This window comes from Eschscholzia californica, unplaced genomic scaffold (assembly GCF_041429995.1).
Source record: "Eschscholzia californica isolate CP2 unplaced genomic scaffold, dmEscCali1.0.p SCAF_2, whole genome shotgun sequence".
NCBI lineage: Eukaryota > Viridiplantae > Streptophyta > Magnoliopsida > Ranunculales > Papaveraceae > Eschscholzia > Eschscholzia californica.
In genome coordinates this window covers 31,748,588-31,762,539 of record NW_028238309.1, presented here as the reverse complement: position 1 = coordinate 31,762,539, position 13,952 = coordinate 31,748,588, and the positions used below count along the sequence as shown (strand labels likewise).

The following is a 13,952-nucleotide window of genomic DNA, read 5'->3' as shown; positions in this document are numbered from 1 at the left end:
AAGCTATAGAGATTGCTACTAATTTATGTAGGAAAATTAAAGGGGCCAACCATATGAGTTGCTCACGTTTAAGAGGTCAAACTGAAACTTACCCTAGGCTTACTTAATTGATGCCTCTTGAGGGCTGTGGAGCTGGAACTGAGCTTGTTGAGCTTCACATTGGTATATCCGGTGTCACCTACTAAAATTCTCGTAACCGTTTCATAGAAAGAAGATCTAAGTAAATCGAATAACAGGCAATAACAACTTCTGCTTCACATTGTAATGCCAATCCTTCATTATTACACCATTCTTAGTTTCTTACCACTATCCCAACCCGAGATGGGAATCCTTTCAATTTGCAAAGCTTGCATGGTTTATTTTTCTTTTAGACAATATATACCAGATGAATGAAGAAAGATAATAAATTAAGAAGAGTTTGAATGGCAATGATCTGAACGACGAATATCATATGCCTACTGGCAGAAAATGTTGCTAAGATACGCTGGAAAAATAACAAGGTTTCTTCTGCCACCTCCTTGAGGACAACAGTTTCTCTCAATACACCAATTAAATACGAAACGAGATTACTTTCATTTTATTAGTGCATACTTCCGCGAGGAACACGGGGCCTTACTGGTGTTTTCGAGGGACTCACCCTAAATAAAACAATGCGAAACAAACCAAGAAAATGATCCGAAGTTAGTAAAATCAAGGTAATATAAGTGCAAGATGACAATAACACGTCCAGATAAATTACTGAAACCTTACCTAACAGGAAGGCTCCCTAAAACCATACCACTGCAAGCCAGAGCAGCAATAGCACTTTCAGACTGTTCAATACAAAGAGGGTATTAATGTCCAAACGAATAGTTTCAGTTGAGACTACTTAAACAAATAAACCATTCCTAGTTTGACTTTATAAGCTATGTCTAAGCCCTAAACTTTTATCGAGCATCATTTATGAATAACTGTCAGAGAAAAATAGGGTTAATGTATTTCACAATTATTTACGGATAAAATAATCACACGGTTTCAATTTGAAGTTTCAACTGAAACTAACAGAATATGCGTAGTAGGAGGACAAGCAACCTCGTTTAAAATTATATTTCTACTGGTAGCCTCATTGATATATATAAGATGAACTTATGAAGAACAAAGTAAAAGATGGCTATTAACAATTGTAATGTTAGTGCAGCTCCACCACACATATCGCTTAACTACATCAACCCTATTTTTCCCTTTTTTTCTTTTTCAGATGTTGCAGAATCAAATAAGTTAATCAAATCCAGCTAACTAACAACCCAAGGTATGGGATTTAAAAATTGATTGTTGTGTTGTTGGCCTTAGTCCGTCCCCTCTGTTTGGAGGTTTCCAATCATTCTGCATCCTAGTTAAATTTGATTTAGTACATATGGATGCTTGACACAACTGATGTTTGATGCAACGGCTCTTTATATATGCCGCTACAACACTTACAGTTCATATGGAATGGCGATTGAATCATTCTAGTACCATACATGGAGAAAGAAACTACAAACTCTACCAAGAGACCAACTACCAACTCTACCCTTTCTGTGGGAAGATGGAACCAGTTGGCTTGGGTATCTTTTCCAGTTGAAGAGTTTTCGTCCTCCAACCCATTAACATCGCAGAAACTATGCACGAATCACTATAACTTGATCTAATATTCCTTTCTAAGAAGAATGAATCGAGGAATAATGTTGCAGAACTAATAATTGTAGCACAAGTACAGAACTCTAAAAGGACAATATACCTAACTTATTAGACTCACTTAAATACAGAATCTATATCCTGACAGACAAGATAAGAACTCTATCCTAATCTGTTTTTGATTTTTATACAAAACCCAATGAAACCCCTTTTCCATTGGACCTATACTAAATGCATCCAGAACATTGAAAAAATGACAAGAAGCAAATCTGGTTTAGCACGGTTTGCGGTTGCTACTAAAGACTCCAGCATCGACTCAAGACTTCTTCATAAAACTGGATTTTCTTTTCTTTACCTCTTCCAACCTGAAGAGATCTATCTAATGCAGTTTAAGTGAGGTACCCAGGTAACACTAGTTACCCCCAAGGTAGATCCTGACAAAGTCGTTCTATGACCAACATTTCTTTTAGAATATTCAAATTTCAAGACAGTATGAAACCTCTCAGAAATATTCCAACATCATCAACATGATGAAAACTTCTACAAACTAAGAACATATTCAGATATTCAAGTGTTCTGGAAACTTCTAAATTGGCAGTTACCCAAATGTCACACATAGGTTTGTCCAAAACCATGCTAGATATTGTTTAAGAATGCATTCATATGTTTGCCAAAATGTCGTTCTCTCAGACCAACCAAATCGTTCTTTCCTGACAATATTAAAGTAATAAAGTCTATCCAGCGAGCATCTCTAATTGCATCGATGCTACTGAGTAACTAAACTTCTTAAGGAAAATTCTCAAGTCACACATGATCGGCGAGTAAAATACTTGAGCCAGGAAAAACAGTAATTGCAAATTGTGCCACTATGAACTTCATGACTAAAAAAATTATAGTTCAAGGTACATTTTTTAGAGAAATGATATTCATACCACCGTGGAAAATGCATATCTACTCTTTCTCATTGCCTGTAGATGTAGATAAGGCATGAACTTCCCTTGCACCATTGCTGATTTCTTTAGCTACTTGATTTGTACAAGCTTCTTAGTTATTTAGCTAACTAAGAATTTTTCAGAAATATATGTACAAACTACAAACAGACTCTTGTGAAGTATTTTAATGTTGAACTAAAGGAATAAATTGTTGTACCTTAATTAACCATATTAGGAACTGCAAGTTATAGAACACAATCCTAGATCCTAATCCTAACAAATATATGTTACCCAATGTATCTGTGTGCCTTATCTGTCTATTTGTTGGGATACCATAGTCATCATTTTGTTCAACATGTGATATAAAAACTTACAATAGAAAACTCAACAAAAGCGATGCGGGTAGAGTGCACATGATCACCCAAAAGCCTTAGACGGGAAACCTGTACACAAATATTGCAGGGACACCATTTAGAGCTAGTTATTTATGTAGGATCAGAAAAGAACAAGTCTCTGAATAACATCCTAACCTCGCCACAGAGCGATTGAAAGAAAACCTTTACATCATTCTGAGAAACCTGTTAGAAGTAGAATTTACCATGAAAAATCCGAAAGTTAGTCAATCCCAACTAACATCAATATAAGCTTGAGACAATAACATGGTGTGGGGTGCAGTCGTTCAGCAAGTTTGTAATGACAAAACAATTGAACCTGGAATTGTAATACTTAATCCAGTAACGAAAACTTGAAACATAGTGGAATTAAAGAAAATGAAGTTTTCCCTTTCTATGCTGGACTAGGACAAGAATCAAATAGAAACTGACAAATTAATATCTTCAATTACTGAACTAGTCAATTTATCCTTAATTTAAGTGCTGGATCGTGACAACCCTTAAGCTGTAAACGCCAACTCGTCATGGATGGTAACTTAGATGTACGAAGGATATCTTAAGAGTGTGGCCTGATGGTTCTTTATCTGATAATGATTAGAAGTGGGACAAATAGTCCACGATATTCATAAACATACTACGTAATTAGTACAGAAGTTAGATGAGCAATAATTAGTTAGTATGTCTACAGTGCACGTAACAGTCACACATACAATCATACCACATTGCCACATAATATTACAAACCCAGAAATATGCAACATAATGCAGTTTGAAGGAGATATTAAGAAAACCTCTTTATCAATATTTGTACAGTACACCGTCCTGGCACACATTTCGCGCTCGTCTTCAGACTGTAACCAAAGACCAGTTTAAAAATCATAAACAAAGATTTCTAAAATAACTCGGAGATGTTGACTAAATTAAACCAAACAACAGGATTAGTTACTGAAGCACACCCTGGGTAGGAAGGTGGGGTTCACAGGCAAAATAGCCGTTTTGGATGGTAATATTCTAACAGGATAGTAGCCTAGCATGGTTCCAGCAAGATTTAGAGCTGCCCTTGCCCCTTCTGTTATGATCAAAAACATCAATTTTTTTAAGTAATGAATAGTTCTACAACCCAATAAAAAGTGATACGGAAAGCACAAGTCAATTGTATCGGAGATAAAATAGAGCATTTACGTTCGTCTGAAAATTCCACAAAGGCAAACCGAAGAACTGAATGGGGATCTCCACAAACACGACAATCTACGACCTGCGTAATGAGAACCACATCTACAAGATATGAAGTTCAATGTGAAGCTCTTAAGAATTTGGTTCATATTATGCCAGGAATACAGTTTCTTCAAAATAAAGAAAATCCATTCAAAGAACATGTTAGCACCAATTTTAGCATATACTTGAGCATGTGAGAAAGAAAAAGGTGATTCAAAGAACCAGAAGAATGAACGCCAATAGAAAACCTGGCCTCCTGCTAGACTTTAACTTCACATAAGAGAGTAATTAGGTTCACCTCATACCAGGGCCGTTGCTAACAAATTAGGGGCACAATGCCAAATTTTAGTCGAGGCCTTTTTGTACGAGCTAAAAGAAAAAAAATTATACGTACGTGAAGTAAAAAAAAAAAAAAAAAAGATAGAAAATTAATGTAATTAACTATACAAATCATTGAAGAAGCTGACTGCAAGATTTCAAGTAAGAACAGAAACTTACCTGTCCGCAGTTAATAAATAAGGAGGCGAGATGCTCTTCGGTAACCTAGTTTTTAAAATGAAACGGGTTTCATTAGTCTGCTATTTCTCAAATCATCAACATTTTGTACGAACTACAAAAACTAGAAAACAAACATAATCGTTTCTTTTTAACCTACATATTGATCGATGTCAGAAACATATACAGTTCTCCTAACACTATCCTCTCGTTGAGCTCGAAGAGCTCTCCCGTTTAACCTCCCTCGGCCCTGCCCAAAATTGTTCTTCTTCTGAAATTGTAGAGAACAACAGAAAAATTCAGAACACAAATGGAAGAAATGAAAAATAAACAGAGATTGTACAAGGTACCAAATACGTAAATGAACTGAATAAAAATTGTAAATCGAGCAAAATAGCCAGTCTGGGAAAAGAATTCAGCTTGAAAACAACAGATCAAAGAAGCTTATGAAGTGACAAAAAATTATCTGGGCCAACTCATAAACTAATAGGTAAAAAATCGGAAAAAAAAATTGAAATATAATGAACAAATTAGGTTTTAAAATGGACTAAATTCATGCATTGCAAATAAAATAGAGTTAGATAGAAAACAGATATTGCAAGATGAAGCCAAAATCAAGGCATTTTGGGGCTTATAATCAGCTACAGAAACAGCAGGTGCTTCACTAGTAGTATAAATAGAAGATCAGAAATGAAATATTAATCTAGTTCAACTGGATTGATAGAAGATCCAAACTAATGAAAATCAAATGCATATATTTCTAATAAGCTCAAATAAAAAACCTAAAGAATGGTAAAAAAAAAATTCCGACCCTGCGATTATTAAAAGAGCCATCGTTTCCGGGATCCTTCGGTGATAGAGAAAAAAAAGGAGGTGGACTGGAGGTAAAACTGTTAGGCAAAAATTGGTGATCGGGGGAGTGAGATGAAGGAATGAATTCCTTAGCGGAAGGATTCAGTTTGGAAAGTAAATCGACTAATTCTCGAACATCTCTCTGGAATTCAGATTTTGAATCAGAAACAGAAGATGATGCAGGGGATGGGCGATGACGATGATGATCAGAAACAATTCCGTTTTCAGCCACAGCAGCCATGGAAATTATTCAGAAAGAAAACTAATCTCAAACTTAACTCTATCACTCTAATCGTGCAGATGAATTAGGTTTTTTTTGTTGAAGAAGATGATATGATTAGATGAGAAAGAAAAAATGGAAAAAGATTTATAGAGATAGATTGATAGATAAAGAAATGCTCTATATCTCTCGATTATAAATTTATAAATATAGAAGAGTTGAATTTAGGGCTTCGAGGGCTAACAAAAGTATAAAGACGAAAAGAGAAGATTTCATAGGAAGTATTGATGTTTGCACAAGTTGCCAGTTTTTTTTTTTTTTTTTGTTGAAACACACAAGTTGCCAGTTTGGTAGCAAAAGAGATGTCACACATAACTACTCAATCTCTATATATTGGGAATTGTGATTTTAATGTTACGATCACATTGAGAAAAAGTTTATCAACATTGCCAGGGCAGAAAATGACTTTTCACCTAACATTAATTTTCATATGTTCAACAAAAAAAAAAACATTAATTTTCTTTTCCTTTTTTCTTTGTTCTTTTATTTTGAGAATGAAGAGGGTTGGTCCTCACGTTAGAGCGGCCAAAGTCTCATTTCGGGACTCAAGCCCAAAGAGCCCCCATTTGAAAGAACGGTTTGCTCAGGGGATATCTCGCCTGCAAGTTTATTTCACTTGTAGCACTCAAAACATCAAACTACTCTTATAGCTCATTGGTGGGGCCTCATTTCAAGGCTTTGGAAGTCTCAAGTTTGAATTCTTGAAATCCTTTTATGGTGCGTTTGGTTGCTGGATTCATGAATCCGTGGATTCATGAATCCACGGATTCATGAGTCCTTGGAATTCATGATTCCATGGATTCACGAGTCCCCATGATTTCTTTTGGTTTGTTTAGTTCACAACGAAAACACTGTTACAGAAGTAATTTGTTATCTCTTGTTCATGCTAAAATTATTTTCTCTCGATCCACAAACATTGTTCTCTTGTTCACTGTTCTCTCTCAAATTGTTTCACACTCAAGAGAAAATATACTCCAGTGATATGTCGCCACATCATCGGAGGGCTAAGGGAGGGACCGAAATGAAGGGATGAATAGAATTTTTCTTCTAAAAGTGGTCAAACTAAATTTCAAAAACCTCAATAGTTATTCAAACAAGTGTATAAATCACACACTTCCAGCAACAAATTTGGATGCATCAACGTCTTCTGCAGTTTGTGACTCAAAATGCAAGTTGTATTCCCTCGCAAGACAACCCTACGGTAAACAGTATAACAATCAATTGGATAAATTTAATAAATATCAATAACCAAACAATTCATGCAAATGCAACACAATAAAAGCAAACCCAATGGATGTAGTAGTAAGATTGGTTACATTTCCAAATGGTGTAAATATAAATTGCGATTAATAAAAGAATTGCTTTTAGTTTAGGGCTTACCTCAGCTTGGATTGCACTGCTTTTCTCTTCTGTTGGGGGTGTCACAAGTTCATTACGATGGCACATTGTGAGGGTAGGAAATCGCGGGTCAAGAAGTCAGGACCGACTCGTTGACCGGATAATGGTCGGAGCTTCGGCACGGCTCGTAGAGTGGTCAGAGCTCGCTCTCTACGGATTGACTGACTTGGTTGGAAAGAGATTATGACAGCCTATCGGGTTTGTCCTTGAGTAAGACAACCCTGGTGAGGTATGCCTTTGTCGAGGGTATGCATCGTAATAAAATGGAAAGCTTTAGGGTCTGACCTCATAAATATTCACGTGGGTGAAATGTGGAAGGCCTGACCTCCAGGAGAGATAAAGTAGTTTGCCTACTTAGATCGTCAGGAGAAATAAAGGTGGGTTACCCTTCTTTGATAGTATGGTCATCTGGTCGTCCTGGAGAGATAAATGAACGGTCGTCTGGTTGTCCAGGAAAGAGAAAGGAACGATCGTCTGGTCGTGCTTCCTTGGTTGTCAGATCGCCCAAGAGAGAGAAAGTAATGGTCGTCTGGTCATCCAGGAGAGAGAAAGGAACGATCGTCTGGAGAAAGAAAGTGCATTCGTCATTCTTGGTCCGGTGTTAATAGTAGTCGTTGGTCGCCTGCTAGAGGTTTGGATGATTGATGTGAGTGAGAGAATAAATGCTTAGTTGATTGCAGGTGACTTTGGATGTCGGGTGTTGTTATTCTCCGTAGTTTTTGGATCCTTTAGTCGATTATCAACTGATCCTTATGTAGAGTTTTGTGGTCAACTGTTCGTTTTGGTCAACTGTCACCTATGGTGAGTTGTTGCCTTGAATGTGGTAACGTACGGAGTTGTCACCATTAATATGGATATTGTAACCCCTTAACCTTAACGGGTATATTCGGGATATTTTCATCTTGAATGACCGTAATGCATCCTCAACGGATATGTGAAGGGAGGTCTGCTGAGGAGGTGAGGGTCAGACCTCTTTATCAGAGATGGATGTACTTCCGTATTTTGGTCTGTTGAGTAGATAAGGACGGATCTCTTTATTCCAGAGCTAGATGTACTTCCGTATTTTGACGTTACTTCGAGGGGCCTGGAGACAAATGGGTCGGGCCCATTAGCTATTTATCCATGGGCTTGGTCACCGTGTAGTCCATTAATCGTGGATTTTTTTTTTGGGGGGGGGGGGGGGGGGCTCCTGTTGATGTATTTTGGCCCATACACACATACGTTGTGGTACGCTATGGTTCTATATTGATAATTAAGGACAAAAATAGACTCAATATACAAAAGTTATATATAAAACAATCATGAAAAATTATCTTTTGAAATTGACAAAACTGTATTTTCAAAAGCATCTAGAGTTATTTAAAGAAATGTACAAGTCATACATTTTCAACAACAAATTTAGATGCATCAACATCTTCTGCAGCTCCTATCTCAAAATGCAAGACTCATTCCCTCGCGCGATCGTACTATAATAAATAGTATAACTGTAAATTAAATAAATTTAGTGAATATAAATAAGCAAACATTTCCTGCAAATGCGAGACATAACAAAAGCAAACCCAAATTAAGTAAAGTAAGATTGAGTACACTTCTACTTGATTTATTTAAAATATGTTGAATAAGAAAATTGAGTTAAGTCTTGATCTTACCTGTTCAGTGTTTAACTATAGGTTGCCCTATTTAAGTAGTTTATTTTTCATAATTATTTAGTAACCTTTCTACATTAAGTTTTTTATTTTTCATCCACTTATCAATGTAGGACCGAATTGTTGCACAACCTATGCACCATCAGAATGACAAGGTGACACACAAGCAAAAGGGGGAAGCTGTGCCAATTCAGCCTTAGGTGAGATCAAGACTTAAAATCAATTTTCTTATTCAGCATATTTTCTTAAATTGGGTTACTTTTCTTATGTCTCAAATTTGAACAATAACCTGTTTTTTTATATGTATAAACATAAATGTCAACATATTTATAACACATCAACCTATAAATAAATCGGAGGAGGTTTTTTGAGGAGAGAGAGAGAGAGTGCGCCATGACGTCAACAGGGCGATTTCTCCCTTCTCCTTTTCACCTCTAGATCCCCAATCTGAAAACCCTAGATTTCACGATCTTCATCTCTCAACCTATCGAGAGTATTAAGATCAAGTGCAATTATAGCATCTCAACTACTCCCTTCTCAGATTTGCACTACTAACCAGTAATTTATTCCAACAACACGCAATTAGCAGTTCCCAAGTCAAGAACTTTCGGGATTGGGCGAGTTTCACTTCGATTGGTAGCTCGAGATCAAATCGCGTCAAACCCAAGACTCTCTAATTGCACGCAATCAACACGTAAAGGTATTCTATAACTCTTTCTCTTCCCTCTTCGCCGGTTTTTTGATTAATTAGCTGGTTTCGTTTTGGTATTTTTGTTTTTTCTTTTTGTTGGTCTTCTTCTCTTTCTCCATCGGAGATGTCAACAGTCACTACAACTTCAGTTGAGTAGTGGGAACTGAAGTGTAGCTGATTCCCAAGTCCCCTGCATGCTTTTGTAATGATTATCTTTTGGCTTCATCTCTCCGACCTCTTCCTCCTACCTCCCCAATATTTATACCAGCTCCCTGTGCTTCTCTCCACCACCTTCTCCACACATCCACTTCCTGTCTCCTCACTTTTCTTTGATTTTATGGCTTCTCAATACTCCATCTCAACGCATGGCAAGTTGACTATCAAATTCACTAAACCTTCATCCAAACAGGAGCTTCAACCCATTGACAATGGCTTCATAGCTCGTTGGGTCTGTCCTTATGATGTAGGTCTCACCTTCATTAAAAGGTTGCTTTATCCTCAATCCAAATTCTTCAGAGTTTGTGACTACTGACGGTCCAGTTAATACTTTCCTCATCAAGCCTAAGAGCCAGTTTGTTCTTGATGCTCTTAATTTTGGGCGTCCATGGATTTAAGAGGTATGCTTCTGGTGCTCAAGGAAGTAGTGTTCCCTCTATCCAACTGTACTGATGATTTATATTTCGAGCCAATGAAATGCACTATGTACAAGGTCCTTCAATCCCTTCAGAAAAGGGAAGATTTCGACTTCATTATTGGTTGCATGGGTAAGATCATTGATATCAAACCTAGAAACTTTGGTCGGGTTAACAACAATACTGTAAGTGTGCATTTTATGTATGATATTAGGTCCCCACTGTTAGGTGTTATCAATCCTATTTTTTTCTGATGGTGAGAAAGTTATCAAAAGTTTCCTGGAGCCATATGCCAGATTTGTCGTATAGTGGAGCATCCACTAAATAACTGTCCTATTTTTGTCAACTCTTCTGATGAAGAGTTGGATTCTAACCCTGATCAGTTGGAAGCTATGATGGTAGAAGCTCCCACCTTGCTCCCAGAACCACCTCAACTGCTAGCTCCCCCTCCTTCTCCTGTTCGTGGAGTCATTCCTCCTCATCAGCTCTTTCAAGCCTCTAGGAAGAGAGTTAGAGACCTATCGAGACCCTCTTCTGCTGGTACCTCTGCTCATTCTATTGAGGGTTCTCAGGAGGATTCTTTTATGGTGGAGAATGAAGAAGCCAGGAGACTACTTCAGGAATCTATGCTTCTCACTCATAGCCTCAACATTCTCACTAATGCAGGGGATAGGGAAGAAGCTGCACTTTCGGTCTCTTCTTCACATTAGTCAGTCTCTGGGTGGTGGTGTGTAGTTAGTTGGTGTGTTTTCTTTTCAGTTTTCTTGTTTGTGATTTGTATGGTCTGTCTTCTGTTGGTGTCCTTATCTGGTTTTGCTCTTTCAGCTAGTGTCCATATCTGGACTTTTTTGTTTTTGACTGTAGTAGGCTACACAGGGTGGTACTAGACACCTTAGTTGCAGTCACTAATCTTGTAGTAGCTCTGGTGGAGTAGTGAATCAGATCATTTTGTTAGTTGTACTTCAGTCTGCTTTATGTTATGTTATTTTTCCCTTCTGTCTCTCCTCTTTAGTCTATTGCTGCAGGTTTAGGCTTTTATTAGTTGGTTGTGATTGGTGTTCTTTATATCTCATCTTGGTTATCCTTAGTTGTTCTAGACACCCCAACTCTATGTTCTCTCCTGGCTCTGTGTTGGTTTACATTTCCGTTCAGTTGTGCTGTTAGTTTTTTTCTCTTCTTCTTTGCTTGTTTTGTTTCTCTTCTTACCTTTTACTTCTTTTCTGTGGTTGTGCCTTTAGACTCATCCTCGAGTATGTGGTGTTGGGGGTCGTCTCCTGGGCCTCTTAGGTGGAGTTTGTCTGTTTGGCTTCTTGACCGGTGGTGTCATCCTTCTTTGTTGCCTAAGCTGCTTGGGCAGTCTTGGGTTGAGTGACTTTAGACTTTGGGTGTGATTAGGCTACTAGACTTTTGTGGGCCTCTGGTGGAGGCTTTAGACTTTGGGTTGAGTGCCTTTAGACTTTGGGTTGAGTGCCTTTAGACTTTGGGTGTGATTCGGGCTACTAGATTTTTTGGGCCTCTTGTGGAGGCTTTAGACCTCCTGCATCCTCGGCTTTAGACTTAGGGCACCCTCGGCTTGTTTTCAATTTTTTAGGCTTGTTTGGGCCTCTTGTGGCGGCTTTTGACTTGGGCTCCCTCGGATTCTGAGGTCTGTGCTTTTATAGGTTGACTTTTGTGGGTGACTTGTCTTTCCTTTCTTTTCATGGAGATCTCTGTACTTGCCTGGAACGTCCGTGGTTGTGGTAATTTTGCGAATCGTAAACACCTCATCAGACTCATTAAAGAGAATCACCCGGACTTTATCTTCCTGTCTGAGACTAAATGCCTTAACACTTATCTTGACAAATTGCTTAATCTGACTAGCACTTATGATAAGTATGTGATAGACCCTATTAATAAAGCAGGTGGGCTTGCACTATACTGGTCTCCCCAATTTGACATTAAGATTATCTACTCTGACCATAATATGATTCATGTGCATGGGACATGCCACACGGTCAAGGAGAACATTTTCCATATAACGGGCTTCTATGGAAGCCCATACAGTAAAGATAAAATGAAACCTTGGAATATCTTGGCCCAACAAGCCCCTGCTCCTCACACCCCTGCTCCTCACACCCCCTGGCTTGTAATAGGTGACTTGAACTGCATTTTTGACCAGTCTGAAAAACTAGGTGGCAAGGAGGTTTCTCAAACCTCAATCATCCACAGTAAGCAAACGATAAGTGCTATGGGTCTTCAGGACATTGGATTTGTGGGCAACCCCTACACCTGGTTTAACAAACAATTTAGTGGTAATCTTATCCAAGAGAGATTAGATCGTGCGTTAGTGAATTATAATTGGCTTACCACTTACCCCCACTCTAAACTCACCCATCTTCCGACTCTAGGTTCTTATCATAACCCCATTTTTCTCTCTACCAAACCTAACTCTCCCCTAGGCCGTAAACCGTTCAAATTCATTCGTACGTGGATGTCCCATCCAACTTGTGCTCAATTCATCAAAAACAATTGGATTACCTTCCCCACTCCTATCCAAACCAAACTTAACTCCCTGGCTATTAAAATGTCAAAATGGAATAAAGAGGTCTTTGGCCACATTGACACTAACATCAAGAGCCTTACTCAGCAACTGCAATCTATTAAAAATGTTGATAGTTTCAAAGCCACCTTCACCCAGATTGAAACCCTCCTCCTCCAGCAAGAGAGCCTGTGGAAAGAAAAATCGAGAATAGCCAACATCAACTTAGGTGATAGAAACACCCATTACTTCCATGCTAAAGCCACCACGAGAAATCGTAAAAATCAAATCCATCCCATCAAACTGGATGCTAACTCGTGGACCAATGATGAAGCGGAGATTGCCACTGCCTTTGCAAATCACCTTCAAAATATCTCCTCTTCAGTGGGCTCCACTTTTTCTAACAATCTCATTGAGTGTTTCAACCCGCAGATCTCCCAATCCCAAAATGAGATATTAACCGCCATTCCTGAGCTGGAAGAAATCCGAAAAGCCACCTTCTCTCTGAAACCTGGAGCAGCTCCTGGCCCGGATGTTTATCCACCCACCCTTATTCTACCAAGCCAACTGGGATACTGTCAAAGATGATCTCATCCAGATGGTTTCTCTTTTCTTCAGAGAAGCCACCCTCCCTACGATGTCTAATAATACTCACATCTGCCTTATCCCCAAAACTAAAACGCCCCAAATTCCGGCTGATTATAGACCTATAAGCCTTCTCAATACCACCTATAAAATCATTACAAAAATTCTGGCTAACAGGCTCAAACCCACTCTCACTGACATCATATCCCCCTTCCAAGCCGCTTACGTTCTTGGCAGGCAAATCACGGACAACATCATAATAAGCCAGGAGCTAATTCACTCGTATAAGAAAATTAAAGGAGCGAAAAGCTATTTCGGCCTTAAACTCGACATGTCTAAAGCTTTTGATTGTATTGAGTGGCAGTATCTGGAGAAAGTTATGCTTATGCTGGGATTCTCCTCTAGTTGGATTAAGCTCATTAGTACTTGTCTCAACACTAGCTCCATGGCGGTCCTGATTAACGGCCGCCCCGGTTTAACTTTCAATATTAATCGGGGGATTAGACAGGGTGACCCTCTTTCGCCTTTCCTCTTTGCGATCGCCATGGAAGGTCTTAGCCGTCTTCTTGTTAAGCAGAATAGCCAACACCCTTTTATCGGCTTCCCTATTGCTAATTCGGATCTTACCATCACTCATCTTCTTTTTGCTGATGACTGTCTTATC

At 38.5% G+C, this 13,952-nt stretch overlaps 1 protein-coding gene across 2 annotated transcripts; it reads right to left on the bottom strand.

Annotated features, from left to right (window-relative positions):
• Positions 1–230: 230 nt before the first annotated feature.
• Positions 231–6,436, bottom strand: LOC147557415 (polyadenylate-binding protein-interacting protein 9-like). 2 transcript variants are annotated; one of them, XM_086658273.1, is made up of 11 exons: positions 5,498–6,200; positions 4,847–4,957; positions 4,690–4,734; positions 4,159–4,231; positions 3,933–4,045; positions 3,768–3,827; positions 3,116–3,163; positions 2,960–3,028; positions 2,586–2,675; positions 751–812; positions 231–638 (listed from the first exon to the last, which is right to left on the bottom strand). In XM_086658273.1, exons 1-11 carry the CDS (start codon positions 5,777–5,779, stop codon positions 581–583), a joined length of 1,011 nt encoding a protein of 336 aa, XP_086514399.1. In that variant the 5' UTR covers positions 5,780–6,200; the 3' UTR covers positions 231–580. The 2 variants fall into 2 exon arrangements, with proteins under 2 accessions (XP_086514399.1, XP_086514400.1); XM_086658274.1 differs by lacking the exon at positions 2,586–2,675 and having other exon boundaries at positions 5,498–6,436.
• Positions 6,437–13,952: the final 7,516 nt, after the last annotated feature.